Genomic DNA, 18678 nt, shown 5'->3' on the forward strand with positions numbered 1-18678 from the left:
AACGAATGAATACCTTTGCCTACGCAGGTTGACATTGGCCAGCTTATCTCTGACCAAGGCCAAAACGTTCGCTCGACAACTGCTGCGTACGTATATTAATCTGCATGGTATCTTTAGCATGTACCCTAGTTGCCTCAGCATTATTTACTGCGTGGCTGTCATGCCTCCAGTTATGAGCTGCAAATAGGAAAGTGGAATGTATAGGATCGATTTCGTAATATAAAAATACTGGAGTGATTTTTTTTCTTTTCGTTTTCTTACTAAACCACCATTGCCGCGCACACCGCTCGTACCTCCCTCCACTTTTAATTGTTCCGAGTACTCCACGCGATTATCAAGGTGAAAGCCTTCCTTGCCTCGTACGTGGCGTGAACGGAAGGTGTGAGCACAAAGCTTCACCAGAAAGCATTTCCTTCGCATTGGCAAAATAAAGAGCTTTAGAATAGGGGCCATCTTTGCAAAGATGACCATGTCGATCATCTTTGCTCAAAAGCGCGAAAGGTAGTTGGCATTCTCAATAGAAATCGACATTTATTTCCTGCCAGAATTAAACAGCTTTTGTATAATTCCTTATACCATTCCGTGCTCAGTTACTGCGCACTGGTGTGGGGAAACACTAGTGCGCATAATTTAAACAAACTAATCTTACTACAACAAAAAGCTGTTAGGGCGATAGAAAGTGTTCCATTCAACGAGCATACTAAACATCTATTCTACAAGTACAAAATAATGAAAGCCGATATCATATACAAGTACAAACTAATAAAAAGTTACACTGCAGCAATGCGGGGCAATTTAAATACATTCCTCTCACTCGCCAATCTCCATAAGCAAGAATACATATCCTCATCGCCATAAACTACCATGGAAAGTTCCCGTCACGCGCACAGGTTATGGCCGCCAACGCGTTGAATACACACTCCCCCACACACTCAATGACTTTGCGAAGCAAGACATATTCACTACGAAACTTAACAAAAGGGTCATAGAGCAGTTATTTATAAAATAGCATTAGTGTAACTAGATGTTTCTTTTTACTTTCGTTTTGTACAGTTCCTAGTACACTGAACAAAAATCTGAAATGTTATAGTGCTGTCATTGTTGTCAGGGTGGTTGGAGCTTTGTCAAGCTGCTATTGTGCAGCTTTTTCTCCCACCCCCTTTTTCACCGTGTATTTTTTGTTTCGGTGAAAATAAAAATTTGATTGATTGATTGATTGATTGATTGATTGATTGATTTATTGATTGATTGATTGATTGATTGATTGATTGATTGATTGATTGATTGATTGATTGATTGATTGATTGATTGATTGATTGATTGATTGATTGATTGATTGATCGATCGGTTGATTGATTGATAGGAGCTAGGGGCGTCGCCATGCACATGAGCCGGCATGTTTGGGGTCTTGGGTTAACGCTTGGGATTGACCCCATTTGTCGGAAATAGCGCTCGCGCAAAAAGCCGCCTTGGGTCGCTTTGGTTACGGCTAAAGCCCGACAGCAACATGGCGACGTCCGGCCAAGCGGCGGCCGCTCGCCTCAGCACCGGTTCTTCGTTACCGCTGCATGGTGTCGTGCGTTCACGGCAAACCAAATGCGTACGAAGCTTGTGATGTGTCTAAAGATGCCCGCATCATCAAATTTTAATGATAAAACGCGCCGTATTTTCCAATTGCTTCCAAATTCACCGAGCTTCTAGGTTTAGCGAGTTCGCCTCGCTAAATAGAGACCAGACATCAGAAAGCGCGAAGTATAGCTATAGTTCAAATGAGGCTTTCCGGTTCAGCCTGGTTTGGTTAAGATTGCCCGATTTCGTGTTGTCTGAAGAAAGTTGATTATACCCTTGGTCCTTATAAATCAATTTCTTACAATAACAACACATTTTGGTGAACAAAATAGTGTTGTTAACTTTTATATATGTAAACGCTTTTTCATGGTTTACCGTTGGGGCGCTGCAAACGATGCGGCTCCCCTGCGTCGGGGAAACACCTATCCTAATACTTGCCGGTCGGCTCGTATTTTGCACTGAGACGCGCTATTTTTTTGGGGTTCTCCAAGCCTTGGGTCCCTTACCCCTTATTATGAAGCTCCTTAATATCTGTCTCCACTGGGAATCGAACCACTATCCCTCCGTTCCCTAGCCGAGCGCACATACCGCTATTCCACGCCGGGCTGGTAAGAAATCAATCGTAAATCTCCTTGTCTAGCTTGAGGATGATATTAGCGATGACAATGCCGGTGTATATACTTGGTAGTGATAATGATTATAGTGACAATGACAATGAGGATGCAGCTCTTGAGGACAGTTCTGTAAAGTGGCTTTCGCTATTTCCGCTATTGAGCAGATTTACACGCAGTCCTGTAATTTTTTCTTTCATCTGCCCTCTTCTCCGAAGCCAACGACCTGGGCACTGTGATGGTCAGCCGAGGCGAAGATCCCGGAGTGGCTGCACGTATCGACGTGCTCCTCTGGGAGCGCCTGCTGTTCCTGTCGTACCGCTGGGCCACCGCGATGGTTGCCGGCTGGCTCTTGCCACTGCTTCTGCTGGTCGCCGCCTTCCAGTGGATGAGCCGAGGCGTGCACGAGGATAAGCCTATGCCGGCCGCCGTCATCCGAGTTCCTGTGTCGCTGGGAGATCACTACCCTCACGCCGCGACCTTCTTAGACGTCGACGTCCAGGCGTGGAGGGATGTCGCGCCCTTTTACCAAAGACTGGCGAGTTCCTTCGCGGTATTCGCTTCAGTTGACAGCAGTTGCTATAAAAACTACCCTTCTCGGTATTGTGGCGCCTGTCTAACACGACGCTGGGCAAAAGGCTGAGCCATCTGTCACCCTGATTGGTCGGAACACACTCCAACTGTAGGGGACAGCTTTGTGTGGCTATGTAACCAAGACTACGAGGGCAGGGTTTTCTTAAAATTGTTACTACACCATACATATGTGGCCTCCAGTTACAGTTAAGGTTTCATTTCTGTCTTTCGTTGAATCGCCAGTTATCAAGTTGCGCAGATATGTGTCATCACGGAAAGCAGTTGTGAACAGATCAATGGCGCACACGAAGTGAGCAAAAGTGGAGCTTCGAGAAAACTGCCCGCCAGGCTTTTCTGACAGTGACGCAGTTATTTCTGAGATATGCATAAGGTACCCTCCTTGATATACTTGCCATCTTGTCCAAGCAATTTTGGCTGGCACATCTTTCTATACAAAAAAAAAAAAAGCAGTCGTTGCAGTTTAGCGTGGTTTCTCGACTTTTGCTCACGAGTGTACGTTGTTGAAACAAGCACACTGCGAAACCGGTCACCAAACAGCGGAGAGAAGAGGCAGACGCGATAGTTTGACGCTTCGCTGTATTGCCCACAGACAGCGCCGTTATATCGACATTAGCTCGCCGCATTGTACTCCTTCAGTAATGGCTAGTGTGTTGTAGCATAATCTTGGACTAATAACAGTATCAATTTCGTAATGATAAAGCATTCATGTACAATATCTACAAAATTTTCGGAGGGGCTATATTTAGCTGCGCAGTGAGCTGATGCGCTTCGGCTCTGTAGCTTTCGCTGCACCGCCACAGAAATTTGTCCCGAGTATAGTGACGTCGAAAGAGAAGAACCATTCAGTCCGACGCTAAAGCCCTTCGACGTTGATTTACTCAATGAGCATTCAAACTACCCGTGACCTGCGTGACGCGCACTCCTACTGATACACCCATACATCGACTCAATTACTTCACCAACAGATCCTTGCTAATACTCTAATTACGAGCAAGGACATTCCTAGAGAATATTATTCAGCATCAAGTCCTCCCCCCTCCCCCCCCCCCGCCCCCAAAAAAAATCGAAAGTAAAGACATGGCTTTTGCACATAGTTTGAGCTCTATGGTTTCAGCTTTATTTATACCATAGGGGGCACTTTGGACCACTAAAGTGCGATGAGGCGAAAGCGACTGTTGCGTGGTGGTCTGAAGTCCTCCACTATACGCACTATACCACTATACCCCGCGCATACGCACAGCTGGTGGAGCGGTGGTGCCACGGCTCAGCGCGCAGCCACGCTGACCTCGCGCAACGGCTTAGTGTATAGCTCTCAATATACAGGTTAGGGGGCAATTTCCACGATACTGGTTTTACTGATACCGAAAATATGGGCGATCGGATGTGATTCTAACATGCCGAAGTTAAAAAAGAAAAAAGATTAAAACAGCTTCGTCATGTACCGTCATGTCTGGTTACTTAGCCACTCAATGAGAAGGCTCGCTCATATTCCCTGCTGTTCTGAAGAAGCGGGGAGGCGAGTGAGAACACACCGTATAAGGTGTTGGTTTCATTGGTCGCGAGAAGTGTTTTTTAATAATTTTCAAATTATAGCGTCCACGTAGAACTTCTAAAATTTCGTCCGGCCGGACGACTCGGAGCAAAACTTGTGCAAATCAGCATCTAACATATTTTCTCTGTAGAATAAGACCTTCAAAACCCCAACATGATTTCTCTGAATTGCGTTTCCTCACTGCAGCTACAGAAAGAGGGCGCGGTTCTGACTCTTTACGACGGTACAGCGCGCGACGTGCTTCTATACCAGGCTGCGAGAGACTACGTCGCCTATGCGCACCACTTCGTGCTCGGCGCTGTCTTCCGGGGCAGAGAGTGAGTGGACAACCAGAGTGCCAGTTTAACGGCGACGGTCGGACCAAGTTTTTGTAGCTTGCCCCAATACGTTCTTCAACAGTCTTGACACTCGACTTTCATAAACCTTCGATAGAGGAGGAAGAGGATGAATGCCCAGGCGAACATACAGTTGTAAAGTTACTGGCTCCCGCCTCCTGCTCAGCGGCTCGGCCAGAGATAAGGCAAGAGGTGAGGCAGTGGCCCAACCCACCCCCTGCAGGCACGCTGACCCAGCCAGACTTGACGGCCGCTAGGCCACACGAGTCCGATAGCAGGGCCGGCTAGCACGATAAGGTCTGAGCTAAGTCCAGACTCAAACTGTGTCTTTGGTAAGACCAGACTTTTTTAAGACGACTCGGCTTCACCAGAGTGGCTTTCCAGAACGCCCTCAGCTACCACTTGAGGCATTTTACCTCGTAACACAATCTTAAGCCGCAAAAAGCAATGGCACGGATTTTAGGCAGCGCAAGATTGACGGAATGTTTACATCTTACAGCGAGGACAGGGCCAGCGCATCCCTGTATTTCCCTTATTTCCCTAAATTCTCTACTCTACATGTCCTGCAAGTGACTTTTTCCCTAAATTCTCTACTTAGGTATGTACATGTCCTGCAAGTGACTTATTCAAGACAGGACTGAAGCCCCGTCTCGACTGCAGTCTTAAGCGGCCATGCTAGCGACCTATCCTTTTTAACTGAGACAGTCTTAAGATCGTTTTGTGCAAGCGGGCCCAGGTTTTCGCCCTCGACGGGGACTTTGTCGGGCTTGTGTATATTTACCCCCAGATAGCCTCCTTGGAAGCAGTACATGTTGTCAAAGCATCGGCGGTGCTTGCGTTATCCCATTTTTCTGTCCAGACGATGCAAGGGCAACGCCTTACAGATTCCCTGAAAGGCACACAGTGAGCGAGACTAACTCTACAACTAATGATTAAAAACAGCGGACAGCTAGGCACAAAGCAGAGCACAAGGGAGACAGCACCAGCGCTGGCCGTGTCCATTTCTCGTGCTCTATTTTCCTTCGAAGTGCGCGCAGTTTTTCATCGTGAATCTTCACCACCTCGCCCAGGCATCTGCTCTGATAAGCCCTTGCTCGGGGTTTGAGTCTAGCGCTGTTTTTGGAAAAGCAAAAGAAGCCGCGTACCCGAAATTTGACCTTCGCGCGAGGGTAGTATTATTCATTTCTGGCACCAATTTTAACAGCGAATGGAACCTAGTGCTTCTATGTTCAAAATGCAGGAGCGATGACCATGCCTCAAGCCTTCATCAACCGATAACTTAAAATGATTGTTTTATTGTATGCGCTTTAAACGTGCTTCTGTATATAACACAAATCTGCCATCTTAATGCGATGGATCAACATTGCGAGATCTTAAGAAGCTCATCACCCTGAAATTGTTTGTGTCGTCGCCTTAGCTGCAATAGCAGGCTGGATCCGCGCCGAGCTGTGCCCGGGCCTTAAGTATGACCTCAGTGTCGGCCTTTTTTCGGTGTAAGGCCCGGCCGGTCGCAGTCCTTACCTCTACTTCACATATATGTCGTTCTTGCAAACTAGAGCAGCATGCATCAGAGTCTTCCTCACGACCATGCCTCTGACAGGGGGTTGTTGGCAGGTGACATACCAGGCAATTGATTGGTCGGCCGTAGAATGACTCAGCAGTTTATACGGTAACGTAATGTAAGGTGTAAAGTTTGTACAAGCATTACGTGTAGCAGTAATTCAATAATAGTCAGGACTCGGCGTCATTATGCAAAGTAGCACGACTCAACGCTTCACAAAGTAACGTTATGTGTATAAACGTAATGTTTTAGCATTCTCACACGTAAGTAGTCTTTAGTGTCTGGCAAATTTTTCTTGCGCACGTACAGCCATATGAACTGAGCTGATCGGCCCAACACCAGGTAATCGATCGTCAGGATGACTTACTGTCTACTGCAGCGGACGATTTTAGAGAAACCATCGTCAGAGAACTGGATTGCGCACTACAATATTCCTACTAACTTACCTTCCAAAACATTACTCTGCGGCAGGTTCCAGGCGTGGTTCAACCCCTACGCCGTGCTCAGCAGGTCACTGGCCTTCGACCTCGTCAGCAGTGCAGTTCTCGCCTCGAGCACAGCCGACCCTTCGACCCGGTTCCAGACCACGCTTGCCGTGCATGTGCCCGAGGTATGGGCGATGCGGTTTTGCAGTTTCTGTCTAGCAGTGACTAGCTCGTTGCAATACTGCTTACATGGTCGGCTGAAATTTTACCGCCAATTCCGTCTGTCCCCACCCACGTCACAAACGCGGTGGCCTACACCTGCTAGACAGTTGAATGGCTCCTCACAGTGCTCTTTATACACTCTGTCCCAATTTTAAAAATGAAAAGCAGTTAGGACTCGAATGGAACTGAATGCATAATGTTGGCACTAGCCTAAGGTTACTGAGACAATTTTTTATTTAACTTTTTTTAATTTAACTAACCGATAATTTGTGTCTAATCCGTCACCATAAATTCCTGCACACCTCAAGTGTTGCGCGCAAAATTGTACAGCGCTTTCAAAAACCTCGCAATAAATTACTTTCTACACGTTATACCTATTATAGACTTTTTTTCGCGTCCCAAGTAAAGCCTGTGAAATATAAAAAAATAGTTGATGGTTTACCTTTGGTTAACTCTGGAGGGAAGCAAAAGCTTCTTGCAGATGGTTACGCTCATTGCTAAGCTTGTATTAAACAAATTTGCAATTCTCCAAATGTAAAGCCCGTTCTTCATCGCTCTTTGGCACGCCGCCTTTCCACGGCCTCATTCCGACGTGCCTTCGCGTTCCGACGTGCTCCCGGAGCAGGGTGTTCGCCCTCCTCCATCTCGCGCGGTGTTGTAACCTAGGCAGGAGCCTGAGAGCTCTTAATTATATACGTATCGCCCCTTGCGCTCTCTACTTCACGTCACACTGACGTCGCTTCACGTGACCTTGGCCTTGATAGTGGCCACAGGCCATTGGTGGCCTACGTGACTATGCCCCAGTCCCATGGTGACCAGCAGGTAACATGACCTTGACATTGACGTCACCTCACGTGACCTGGACATTGACAGTGACTACGGGCCACTTCGTGGCCTACGTGACTATGCCCAGTCACATGGTGTCCACCAGGCGACCACCAGATAACATGACCTTGACATTGGCCTTGACGTCACCTCACGATCTGGACATTGACAGTGATCACGGACCATCGTGGCCTACGTGACTATATGCCCCAGTCACATGGTGTCCACCAGGTCACGGGATCTTAACTTTGAGATTGACGTCACCTCCCGTGACCTTGACATTGAAAGTGGTCAGGGCCACTTAGTGGCCTACGCGACTACGATCCAAAGTCACATGGCGACCACCAGATCACTTGACCTTGACAGTGGCCTACGTGACTATGAACCAGTCAATGCGACCACTAGGTCACGCGAACTTGACATTTACTTTGACGTCACCTTGACCTTGGCAGCAGTCACGGGCCACTGCGTGACTATGCCGCAAAGTCACATGGCGACCACCAGGCTTAACACAGAACTTTGACCTGCAAATCTTCCTGAAGGTGAAAGTCGTGCACATCCGACAGTTGGAACTACCTGCAGTAAGGAAGTTTTCGCTTCAATAAACGACAGGGTGCTTACGCACCGCTACTGTGCCGCTTTCAAACGTGCCATAAAAGAAATAGGTTGACTGCTGTGTGATCGGCCACGGGTCTTCTGTTGCAGATTGTTGCGCTAGGACGGACCCGTAGCAGTGACGTCACAACCACTGGCAGCCTTCCCTTCCGCGAAGACGCGATGACGCGCCTCAACGCCCTTGTGCATGCCATGGCGCACGTGTGGGCGCTGCTCGCACCGCTGGCTCTGGCGCTGACTGCTGCTGGTTTCGTGACGTTTGCCAGCGCCGAAAGCTGCAGTGGATTCATGGGTCTCCAACTCATGACCGGAGTGCCTGGCTGGTTGCACTGTCTCGTCAACGCCTGCTTCGACGCCTTCCACTTCACGTGGCTCGCGGTGCCCATTGCTGTGGCCTTCCCGCTTTACTACAGCCTAGAGATGGCCTCTTACCGTGAGTTATACAGCCTCTCTCAGACTCTGCTGTCCGTCCCCGTCCGCGTGCAGCACGCTTCATTCTCGGTGCCAGTTCAGTTTTAACTAAACAGCATTAAAGGGGACCCCGAAAATCCGGCGGGGTAGGTAGCTGGCAGCTGACATGGCCGAGCACAGATTCTTTGATGGTTTGTGTGACGAGACCACGTGACATGAGAATGTCGGGAGGAGCCGACAACTCTGGTTTCTTATTTGAAGGTGGAAAAAGAATCGCCCTTCCTATGCTCTTGGATGCCGAATCAGGCACGCTACTCTTACGCGTTCATCCGCCTTGGCTAAAGCGGGGCTTTATAGCCTACACTATCGATAGCCTACGCTGTCGCTTCTTAATATCCCTCGTAATGTTTTCGTCTAGCGAACTGCCGCCTTAGTCACATGGGGAATTGATGCTGAATGCCTCTTACGACTACGCACGGCGCACATTCCTGTTCTCTTCGCGAAAAATAAAAACCTAGTGTTCACGCAGCCTTCTGCCTTTTGCCAACGCCTAAGACCTACCCCAACGCTCGCAACTGACTGTCGGTCACAAGCTTAACGCTGTTCAATTGGGCTGCTACGGTCACGTGAATAAACGAAGTTTAATGTTGACGGGCTAAGCAGCGGCTTTTAATTATGTGTGGGACGGCTTCGCATATAGTAGCTTTAGCAGTGAAAATCCAGCAGTTCTTCTACAGAAGCTTTAGCGTTTAACAGCGGCGTTGGATTAACACAAAGCCGAGCTGTGCATGAGAAGACAGAACTTAGAGACTCTGAAACACAGTCGGAGATATTACCGGCGTAATTAGTGTCAGTCTAATACCGGAATAATTCCTGTTAATACCAAAAACAAATCATACAAAAAATATTCCCAACGTCTGGCATTGACTCGTAGACTGTCGGTTCCTTTCAATTCTATTACGAGTCCCTCATTTCCCTTTCAATTGTCTGTCTAATACTACCTGTACCTTAAACAGACAATGAGGAGAATGTATAATCCATATTACAGTCTGAAATGAAAATTGATATACTTGTTTCCCTTTTTGTTTTAGAAACGTTGCCATATCTGCGGGAGGAAGACCGATTTGCATCTCAGAAAATTATTTCGAAAGTTCCCGCCTCTCAGTTCAAACGTGTGACGTACAGAAAAAAAAAAAAAAAATATATATATATATATATATATATATATATATATATATATATATATATATATATATATATATATATATATATATATATATATATATATATATATATATATATATTGTTACGCCGCGTAGCGGCGCACTGAGCAGCTGCAGAAGCAGCAGAAGAAGAAGCGGAGGAAACGAGGCGCGTGCAGACTGATCCGGGTTTTTCTGAGCCGTGTGCGTCCGTCCTTCATACGAAGTTCACCTATATTAAAACCATTTCATCTGTTACAATATATATATATATATATATATATATATATATATATATATATATATATATATATATATATATATATATATATATATATATATATATATATATATATCTGTCCTCTGATGTTCGCAACCAAGAATATGTGCTGACGCACGCATTTTTTGCTTGCGAAACAAGCCAGTGGTGGCATTGCTGTCTGTTGTATAAAATGCTCTATTTTCATTGAGAGTGCACGGTATCTTTTAGAGGCGCCATCCGCGGGCTCAAAACAAAGCATTTGATGAGAAAGCGATCGCGGCGCTGGTTTCCTAAGTAGCTTACTTCCCTAATATCTTAATTACACGTTCGGATGTGCAAAAGAACACCGTATTACTTCTTGTGCAGACTCGTTGTAATGTTATTTTTGGTTCATATAGCCGGTATACGTCAACACTAAACGCACAGAGGCGTCGGATGCCTTCTTTGCAGACGCCCTCTTCCTGGTGCTCGTAGCGTACGGGGCGCTGGCCATCTTGTCAGCCTACGCGATCGCCTACTGGTCCTCGACCATCAGCACAGCATATGCCGTCACGCTTGGCTTGTACGCAGTCCTAGGTGAGTGCTGGCAGATTCGCGAATGGCTAGAACTATGACTAACTATAACTTTAACTAACTAACTAACTTCCTATAACTAACTTGCAGCGTTATGGAAGCTAGGTGACCTTCATAATGTCACGAGGATGCGTTAAAAGCCCAATAAAACGCTATTTACTAAAACTGGAAAAAACGCAGCATGCTGTCAGTTCTTTCCGCAAAAACATTTAGGCTAGCTTCATTGGCACGAAAAATATTTGCGATAGAAAATGCTTCTCCTCACGTCCTCTCAGCGCGCAAGAATGCATGAAGGAAAGCAGCCGCGGCTACGCCCCGTCCCGCCCTTGTAGCTTGGGTAAGTCCAATGAGCGTGCGCAGCCAGCAAGTTCCGATGACGTCAATGTAGAGGGAAGACGCGGAGAGATGCCCTAATTTTTTTGCGAGCAGTCGTCGCAAGCACTTTTCAAGGATTATAAAGTACAGGCTCCACTCAAAGCTTTTCAATTTGACACGAACATTCGCAAAAAGCCACCTGTATAGATTCTTGTATTTTAAAATTATTGCAAGTACCGTTTAGGACGTTCTTTAGGCGTATGCATCCGCGCCGCGTCGTTTTCATGTCGTCTGCTTGCCGGTTATGCAGATATGATTGCAAAAGATTATAAATAGACCCTGTCTACACATCAAACCTTGAAAATACATTCGTAAGTTTTTGAACAGCCGTTTGGTGACGTTACGCTGTTTTTCACTTTAGTTCAGCACATGCTAGCAAAGCCTCGGTGATAACTGCATCCTTGGACAGATGAGCCATTTTTTTTTTTTTTTTTTTGGGGGGGGGGGGGGAATTAAGGCATGTTTATCAGCGAGCCAACTTTCTTCTTTAGCGCTAGAAAACCCGAATGATCACCGAAAATTAAAAAAAAATGGGAAAAGACATGTAATGGCCTTCGATGTTGCTGTAGGGGTGAGATGAGGCCAAACGAATGTTCCGTTTGTCACCATTAAACACGCCGAAAAAAACAAATAACAAGGCGGAGTTCACTCTAAAGCGAGGCATCCTGGTTCGAGGCGCACGGCCTTGTTGGCAACAAGATTTTAGCTTGCGCAAGGGTCGCGAACTGTAAAATCTCCAAACAGCATATGTAACGTGAGTGGCACGTACACTTTGCGCAGTGTCAAAACGACACCTCTTGTCGTGACGCTGGGGCTACGTCGACCCGGCCTTCACTTGGTAGCGTGCAGAGACTCGGGGTTGAAGTAGGATTGAATCTTCGAAGTTGGTGGAATATGTACAAGCAGGTTTAATGGCACTTTGAGAAACTTATTTACAAGATTATTTACACGAAAAAGAAGGGTACATCAGCAAAATGGCAAGCGTCAAGAGTTCATAGCGAGAAGCGACTGGATGAGCCGTTTACCCAGGGCTCAGAGCGACATTTCGTGCTCTGCAACGTCCTTAAAACCCCCTATGTCCAGCCCCTCTCTGAAGATGCTGACCAACCAAATCCAGGGCACGCCCCTCAGATATCGGCATCCAATCGAACACATCACTGCACTGATGGTCTGAAGCACTGACTGGTCCGGCATTAATTCGTTGGGCGTGATCACTTGTTGGCGGGAAAAGCTTGGGAACGGCGAGGAGAGGAGGTACATTTCTATTCTTCAGCAAAGAAACCACAGGCTGGTTCTGACAAGTGGGTTTACTTCTCAGAAACCCAAGTGCACGTGGACGCCGCATACGCTCCCAGCATTGTCCGTTTTCGACAATTGCAAATCTTTCCTGCATTCCTGGGAAATCACTTAATGGCTGTATGCGTCATGCTCCTTTCTTGTCCTGCACGTCAGCGGACATGTCACTCTGTCGTCTCCTTTGGAAAGTAGACATTCCTCACTGGACGATTGGGCTTCTCGACTGGAAGGGTGAACAAAAGAAAGAAAGCACTTCCTGCATTTCCCGCAGGGGGACGTTTCTTTGTGTTTTTCCAGACGTTCTCTTGACAGGGTCAATTTGGCATTTGCAGGTTGTCCACAAAGCAAAACAGGCTTACAAAACAGGATTCCTGGAAACAGGCTCACTTAGAGCCAGTGGACCATCACCACATATTCACAATACTTTTCCATGCCCACAGGCGAACAATAGAGCGCGCAAATGCGGATGCACGGTCGTAACAGCCTCCTCCCCCGCCAGAAGAGTCTCGGAGGGCAGCAGTCCCAGCTGCTGCATGAAGAGACGACTTAATGGCCTGCACGTGAACGCTTGAAGCTCGCTGTTGCTTGTCGCGTTGTCTTGATTGTTGTAGGCCAATTTGCTTGAGCTGTCTCTGAAACTCAACCACATGTCGAAGCAAGCACTCGGCTCCCGTCTGAAGAGACCAGGCTAAAAGAAAACTGCCATTGTTGTTCGAGAAAAGCCCACTCTCAAGACGTTCAGGACCCACGTATTCCTAGAAAACCAAACGTGCTGCTTTACATAGCCACACATATACAAGCGCACGAAAAAAAAAAAAAAAACCTGATTATCAATTTGGATACATGGTGAGGAACATCTCGGACCGCTTAGAAAGAGCGGCTAAGCGCGTCCGCATTCCCATTTAAATTCCCCTTTTTGTATCTTATTTCAAAATTGTACTGCTGTAAAATCAAGCTCCACCTAAGAAGGCGACTGTTCTTCGATGTCGCAGTTTGCAGCCAAGCCAGGGGACAATGGTCCGTCTCTACGGTGAATTTGGCCCCTCCAAGATAGCACTGCAATTTTTGAATGGCCCATACAATGCAAGCGCACTCTTTCTCTGACGCGCAATAAGCCCTCTCTCTAGAACTCAGTTTTCTGCTCAGGTAGAGCACGGGGTGCTCATTACCGTCGTCATCTCTCTGGCAGAGAACAGCACCGAACCCTCGATCACTGGCATCACACTGGACCGTGAATTCTCGGGCATAGTCTGGAGCTCGCAATACCGGACGACTAATCAGCACAGCCTTCAGGTTTACGAAGGAGGCTTCCTTTTGTTCGTCCCAGACTACATTTGTCGGTTCTGTCTTGCGGAGAGCGTCGGTCAGAGGGCTAGCCAAAGCTGAATAGTTAGGGATGTAGTGATTGTAGTATCCAGTCAGACCTAGGAATGCTCGAATTTCCGTCTTCGTGCTCGGCCGCGGATAGTCTGCTACCGCAGAAATCTTAATCTCGCTGGGTTTCCTGAAACCTTGACCTACATTGTGACCCAAGTAGTCCACGGTCGCCCTTACCAGGCAACATTTCTCGGCCTTTACGGTTAGTCCAGCTTGACGCAAAAGGCTCAGTACAGCTCTTAGATGTACCATATGGTCCGCCCATGAGTCGGAAAAAACCGCAATGTCATCTAAGTAAGGCACTGCGAATGTTTCACACCCCTTTAAAACCCTATCCATGAGTCGGGAAAAACAAAATGGAGCATTTTTGAGCCCGAAACTCATCATTGTTGGCTGGTAGCTGCCCGTCGGAGTGACGAAAGCCGCGTATCTGCTGGCGCGTTCAGTGAGCGGTACTTGCCAGTATCCTCGAGTAAGGTCCAGCGTAGTCACATATGCCGCTCTACTGACCTGTTCTACTCTCTCCTCAATATTCGGAATAGGATACACTTGATCCCTGGTGAGAGAATTTAGCTTTCGGTAGTCTACCACAGGCCTAGGGTCTTTACCTGGAGCTTCTACTAAGATCATAGGCGAAGCATAATCGCTTTCCGAGGGTTTTATTACTCCCAATTCCAGCATGCGAGTTACTTCCCTATCCAGAATTTCTCTTTGCCTTGGAGAGAATCGGTAGCACCTTGATCGCACTGGCACGTCTGAAGTCAGCTCAATATCGTGCTCAGTCAAATCAGTCCTGCCTGGCCTGTCCACGAAGCAGGCCTCAAACTCTGTTATTATCTCGCCCAGATCGGACAGCTGGGATTTCTTTAGTTCTCCTCTCTGCTCTGTCTTTTTGAGAAGCTCCTGAGCGTTGCTTCCTTTTCCGCTGAGGCAAATCAAGTTATCCCCCATCTCCTCGGGAAGGTTTAACGTTAGATTTACCACGGCTTCCCTCTGCACATAAGGCTTCATAAGATTGCAATGATAAATGCGCACTGCTTTACGCCTATCGGGGATTTTCACTGCGTAGTTAGTGTCAGAAAGCTCTGCAACGACTTTAGCAGGTCCTTCCCACTGTACTTCGAGCTTATTCTTGGGATCATTGGCTTGCTCCATAGCTAAGTCCTCTCGGGTTCCACTTAGAAGTCTCGTGAGATTATTAGACACTGGCGGCAAGAGGTTATTCTCAAGAACGCCCTCGTTCCGCGTCTCATCAAGCTCACTTTCAAGTTGACCTATTTGAGATGCCTCGCTCTCAAAGTTTTCTGACCTGCTGTCTTCCGCTTCGACCACTGTTTTAACTGCCGTTTCCTCCGCTGTGGAATTTTCTGGTATGAGCAGTGTAGCTAGTTCTCGTGCCTTTGAACGTGTTAAGGCTTGCACAACTCGGTCTCCGAAAAGGATGCCCCTCTTTCGCAGTAGCATGTCCGATTTGTTGGAAAACAAATACGGGTAGCTTTTAGGAAGCTTTCCTGAAACGGCAGCCTCGGTTGTTAACTTGCCGAAAGGGCCCTCGATGACCACGTTCGCGATTGGCAAGCACACACTCTGTTCCTCCACTACCTGGCGGATCCATGCACACTGTCCTGTATAGTCGGAAGGCGACACATACGCCGGATGGACAACATCCATCGTTGCGGCCGAATCGCGCAGTACCTTGCAAGGCTTCCCGTTGACTACTAGGTCACGCATGTAAGGTTCCAAAAGGTGCATATTTTCATCGCAGTCACTGACGTACGAGAAAGCAATCTTTTCTTTCCGGCAGTTGACGGCAATGTGACCCTGCTCATTACACCTAAAGCATGTGAGCGGCTTCCTAGCCTCAAGCTTATTCTTTGTGTTCTGCGCGTTGGTCACTTCCCCACTTTTCTCACTGCCGTCCTTTCTAGGGAATTTGCCTGAAGAAACCTTCATTTCTTCGTTTCCAACTCTAGCAAAGTGCCTTTCCTGACGGTTATTCACTCTCAACTTGGGATTGCGGGGCCTATCCACTGCTGGGTTGCTGAATTGTCGGCGCGAAGCATACTCCTCAATGAGTTCGGCAGCTTCAGTTGCCGACTTAATGTCGCCTCGGTCCTGTAACCAATTTCTTTCTTTTTCTGGGAGGCAGTTATAAAACTGCTCCAAGAGAATTCGCTCGACTACAGCGTCCCTATCACTGTAGGAATCAGTGCTCTTTAGCCACTCGCCCAAATTGACTCTTAAATTGTACAGGAATTCAGGGTAACTCTCGTCCCTGGACTTAGTAGCGTTCCGAAAACGTTGTCTGAACGCCTCGGCGCTAAGCCTATACTTTCTCAGAAGGCAAGTTTTGACCTTCTCGTAGTTGTCCGCGTCCTCCTTGCTTAGCCGCGCGACAACCTCCGCTGCCTCGCTGGGCAGAACCGTCAATAATCTCTGTGACCAAGTGTCTCGCTGGAAGGACAGTTTTTCGCAGGTTCGCTCAAAGTTAGCCAGATACAGACCGATATCCCCTGATATCACATATGGCTGCATGTACTTTGACATCTTGAAATCTGCCTCCTTGTTGAGACGAGGTACCGCTAGCTGGGGACAATCGCCCGACCTCTTGCTCAACTCTAGTTCTAATTTCCGGAGCTCAATTTCTTGGTCCAGCTTTTTTTGCTTCTCTTTCAAGCTTCTCACGTTCGTGCTCCCTTTCCTCTTTTTCCCTCTCAAGTTCACGCTCCCTTTCCTCTTTCTGCTGTCTGAGCTGTTCCTTTTTTTGCCCGATGAGGTTCCATGCTTCACTGAGCTCCTCATCATCGGTTCCCAGATCAGTGATTGCCTTTATAATCAAGGGTTTTCGTGCCAAACCACTTGTATTAATTCCCAATTCCTCACACAATAGCAACAGTTCCGGTTTCTGCAGCTTTTGTAGGTCCATGATCGCTCCGAGTGTCGGCTACTTCCAAAACAACAGTGCAAACTACCAAACCTAAAGGCGTTTCAACACTTTTTACCAGTTCTTAAAATCTAACCCTGTTCTAGAACCTGGTCCACATCAGAAGAAAAGCCAAGCACTCACCCACACATGCGATCGATGTTCCGAGCTGCTGTCTTGTTGGCCGATTGTTGCGCCTGCTTGTTGCTTGAGATGCCACCTCCGATCACCAGATGTAGTGGCTTGTAGATTCAGATCCCACCTCGAATCACCAGATGTTGTAGCTTGTAGATCCAGATCCCACCTCCAGTCATCAGATGTTGTGGCTTGTAGATTCAGATCCCAACGCTGGTCACCAGTTGTCGTGACGCTGGGGCTACGTCGACCCGGCCTTCACTTGGTAGCGTGCAGAGACTCGGGGTTGAAGTAGGATTGAATCTTCGAAGTTGGTGGAATATGTACAAGCAGGTTTAATGGCACTTTGAGAAACTTATTTACAAGATTATTTACACGAAAAAGAAGGGTACATCAGCAAAATGGCAAGCGTCAAGAGTTCATAGCGAGAAGCGACTGGATGAGCCGTTTACCCAGGGCTCAGAGCGACATTTCGTGCTCTGCAGCGTCCTTAAAACCCCCTATGTCCAGCCCCTCTCTGAAGATGCTGACCAACCAAATCCAGGGCACGCCCCTCAGATATCGGCATCCAATCGAACACATCACTGCACTGATGGTCTGAAGCACTGACTGGTCCGGCATTAATTCGTTGGGCGTGATCACTTGTTGGCGGGAAAAGCTTGGGAACGGCGAGGAGAGGAGGTACATTTCTATTCTTCAGCAAAGAAACCACAGGCTGGTTCTGACAAGTGGGTTTACTTCTCAGAAACCCAAGTGCACGTGGACGCCGCATACGCTCCCAGCATTGTCCGTTTTCGACAATTGCAAATCTTTCCTGCATTCCTGGGAAATCACTTAATGGCTGTATGCGTCATGCTCCTTTCTTGTCCTGCACGTCAGCGGACATGTCACTCTGTCGTCTCCTTTGGAAAGTAGACATTCCTCACTGGACGATTGGGCTTCTCGACTGGAAGGGTGAACAAAAGAAAGAAAGCACTTCCTGCATTTCCCGCAGGGGGACGTTTCTTTGTGTTTTTCCAGACGTTCTCTTGACAGGGTCAATTTGGCATTTGCAGGTTGTCCACAAAGCAAAACAGGCTTACAAAACAGGATTCCTGGAAACAGGCTCACTTAGAGCCAGTGGACCATCACCACATATTCACAATACTTTTCCATGCCCACAGGCGAACAATAGAGCGCGCAAATGCGGATGCACGGTCGTAACACTCTACACTAATCGTAGCTTTGATATGGCTGCTAGCTATTATTCTGATGGTGCATAAACACTGATGCGGGAGGCCTGCCATCTATATTCCTCCCTTATCGAAGTTCGACATACTCCGTCTTGGGCAGATTATTACCGCAGAAAAGCTCCCCTTACGAACCGCAAGAACTCTGTAGAATGGGGGATGAAAATATACCGTATATCTGTTCCCATTACTAGCCGCAAGCACTCCTTATTTGCCGGAAGTGGAAATCTACTGCGCCACTGCTTCCGCTGCTAGCTGTAATTACTCCATTATTTGATGATGGTAGCCCAAGGCTAGCGGAGTATATCGAACCTCAAATTGGGAGAACGCTATAGAAAAAACGCCTACTCCCCTTGAGGTTTGTTCATGTTTAGAACGAAGGTACAGCCACACGGCACCATAAATTTGATACACTTTACTAGAGTTCCAACTCAGTTTGCGCATGCGTAGTTGTATCCTTTCAGTAGCACGCATCGCGGTAGCAGATCACTCTGAAACGTTGTGCTGATGTTTGCAACTTGAAGGCTCGATCCATGACCTGAGCGTACATTTTCTTTTCAATTTACACATGTTTCCACATACATTT

The 18678-nt window shown here is 47.4% G+C and overlaps 1 protein-coding gene across 1 annotated transcript in view; it reads left to right on the plus strand.

Moving 5' to 3' along the window:
* Window positions 1-18678, plus strand: part of LOC146182331 (phospholipid-transporting ATPase ABCA3-like) — a 51137-nt gene that overhangs the window by 19856 nt on the left and 12603 nt on the right. Inside the window, exons 9-14 of the mRNA XM_084575933.1 lie at window positions 28-86; window positions 2399-2718; window positions 4513-4643; window positions 6694-6832; window positions 8400-8742; window positions 10635-10760. Coding sequence (XP_084432059.1) covers window positions 28-86; window positions 2399-2718; window positions 4513-4643; window positions 6694-6832; window positions 8400-8742; window positions 10635-10760 — 1118 coding nt within the window. The remainder of the gene's footprint in view (window positions 1-27; window positions 87-2398; window positions 2719-4512; window positions 4644-6693; window positions 6833-8399; window positions 8743-10634; window positions 10761-18678) is intronic.

This window comes from Amblyomma maculatum, chromosome 8, assembly GCF_055883805.1.
Source record: "Amblyomma maculatum isolate TAMU_Amacu chromosome 8, ASM5588380v1, whole genome shotgun sequence".
In the NCBI taxonomy this organism is placed as follows: Eukaryota; Metazoa; Arthropoda; class Arachnida; order Ixodida; family Ixodidae; genus Amblyomma; species Amblyomma maculatum.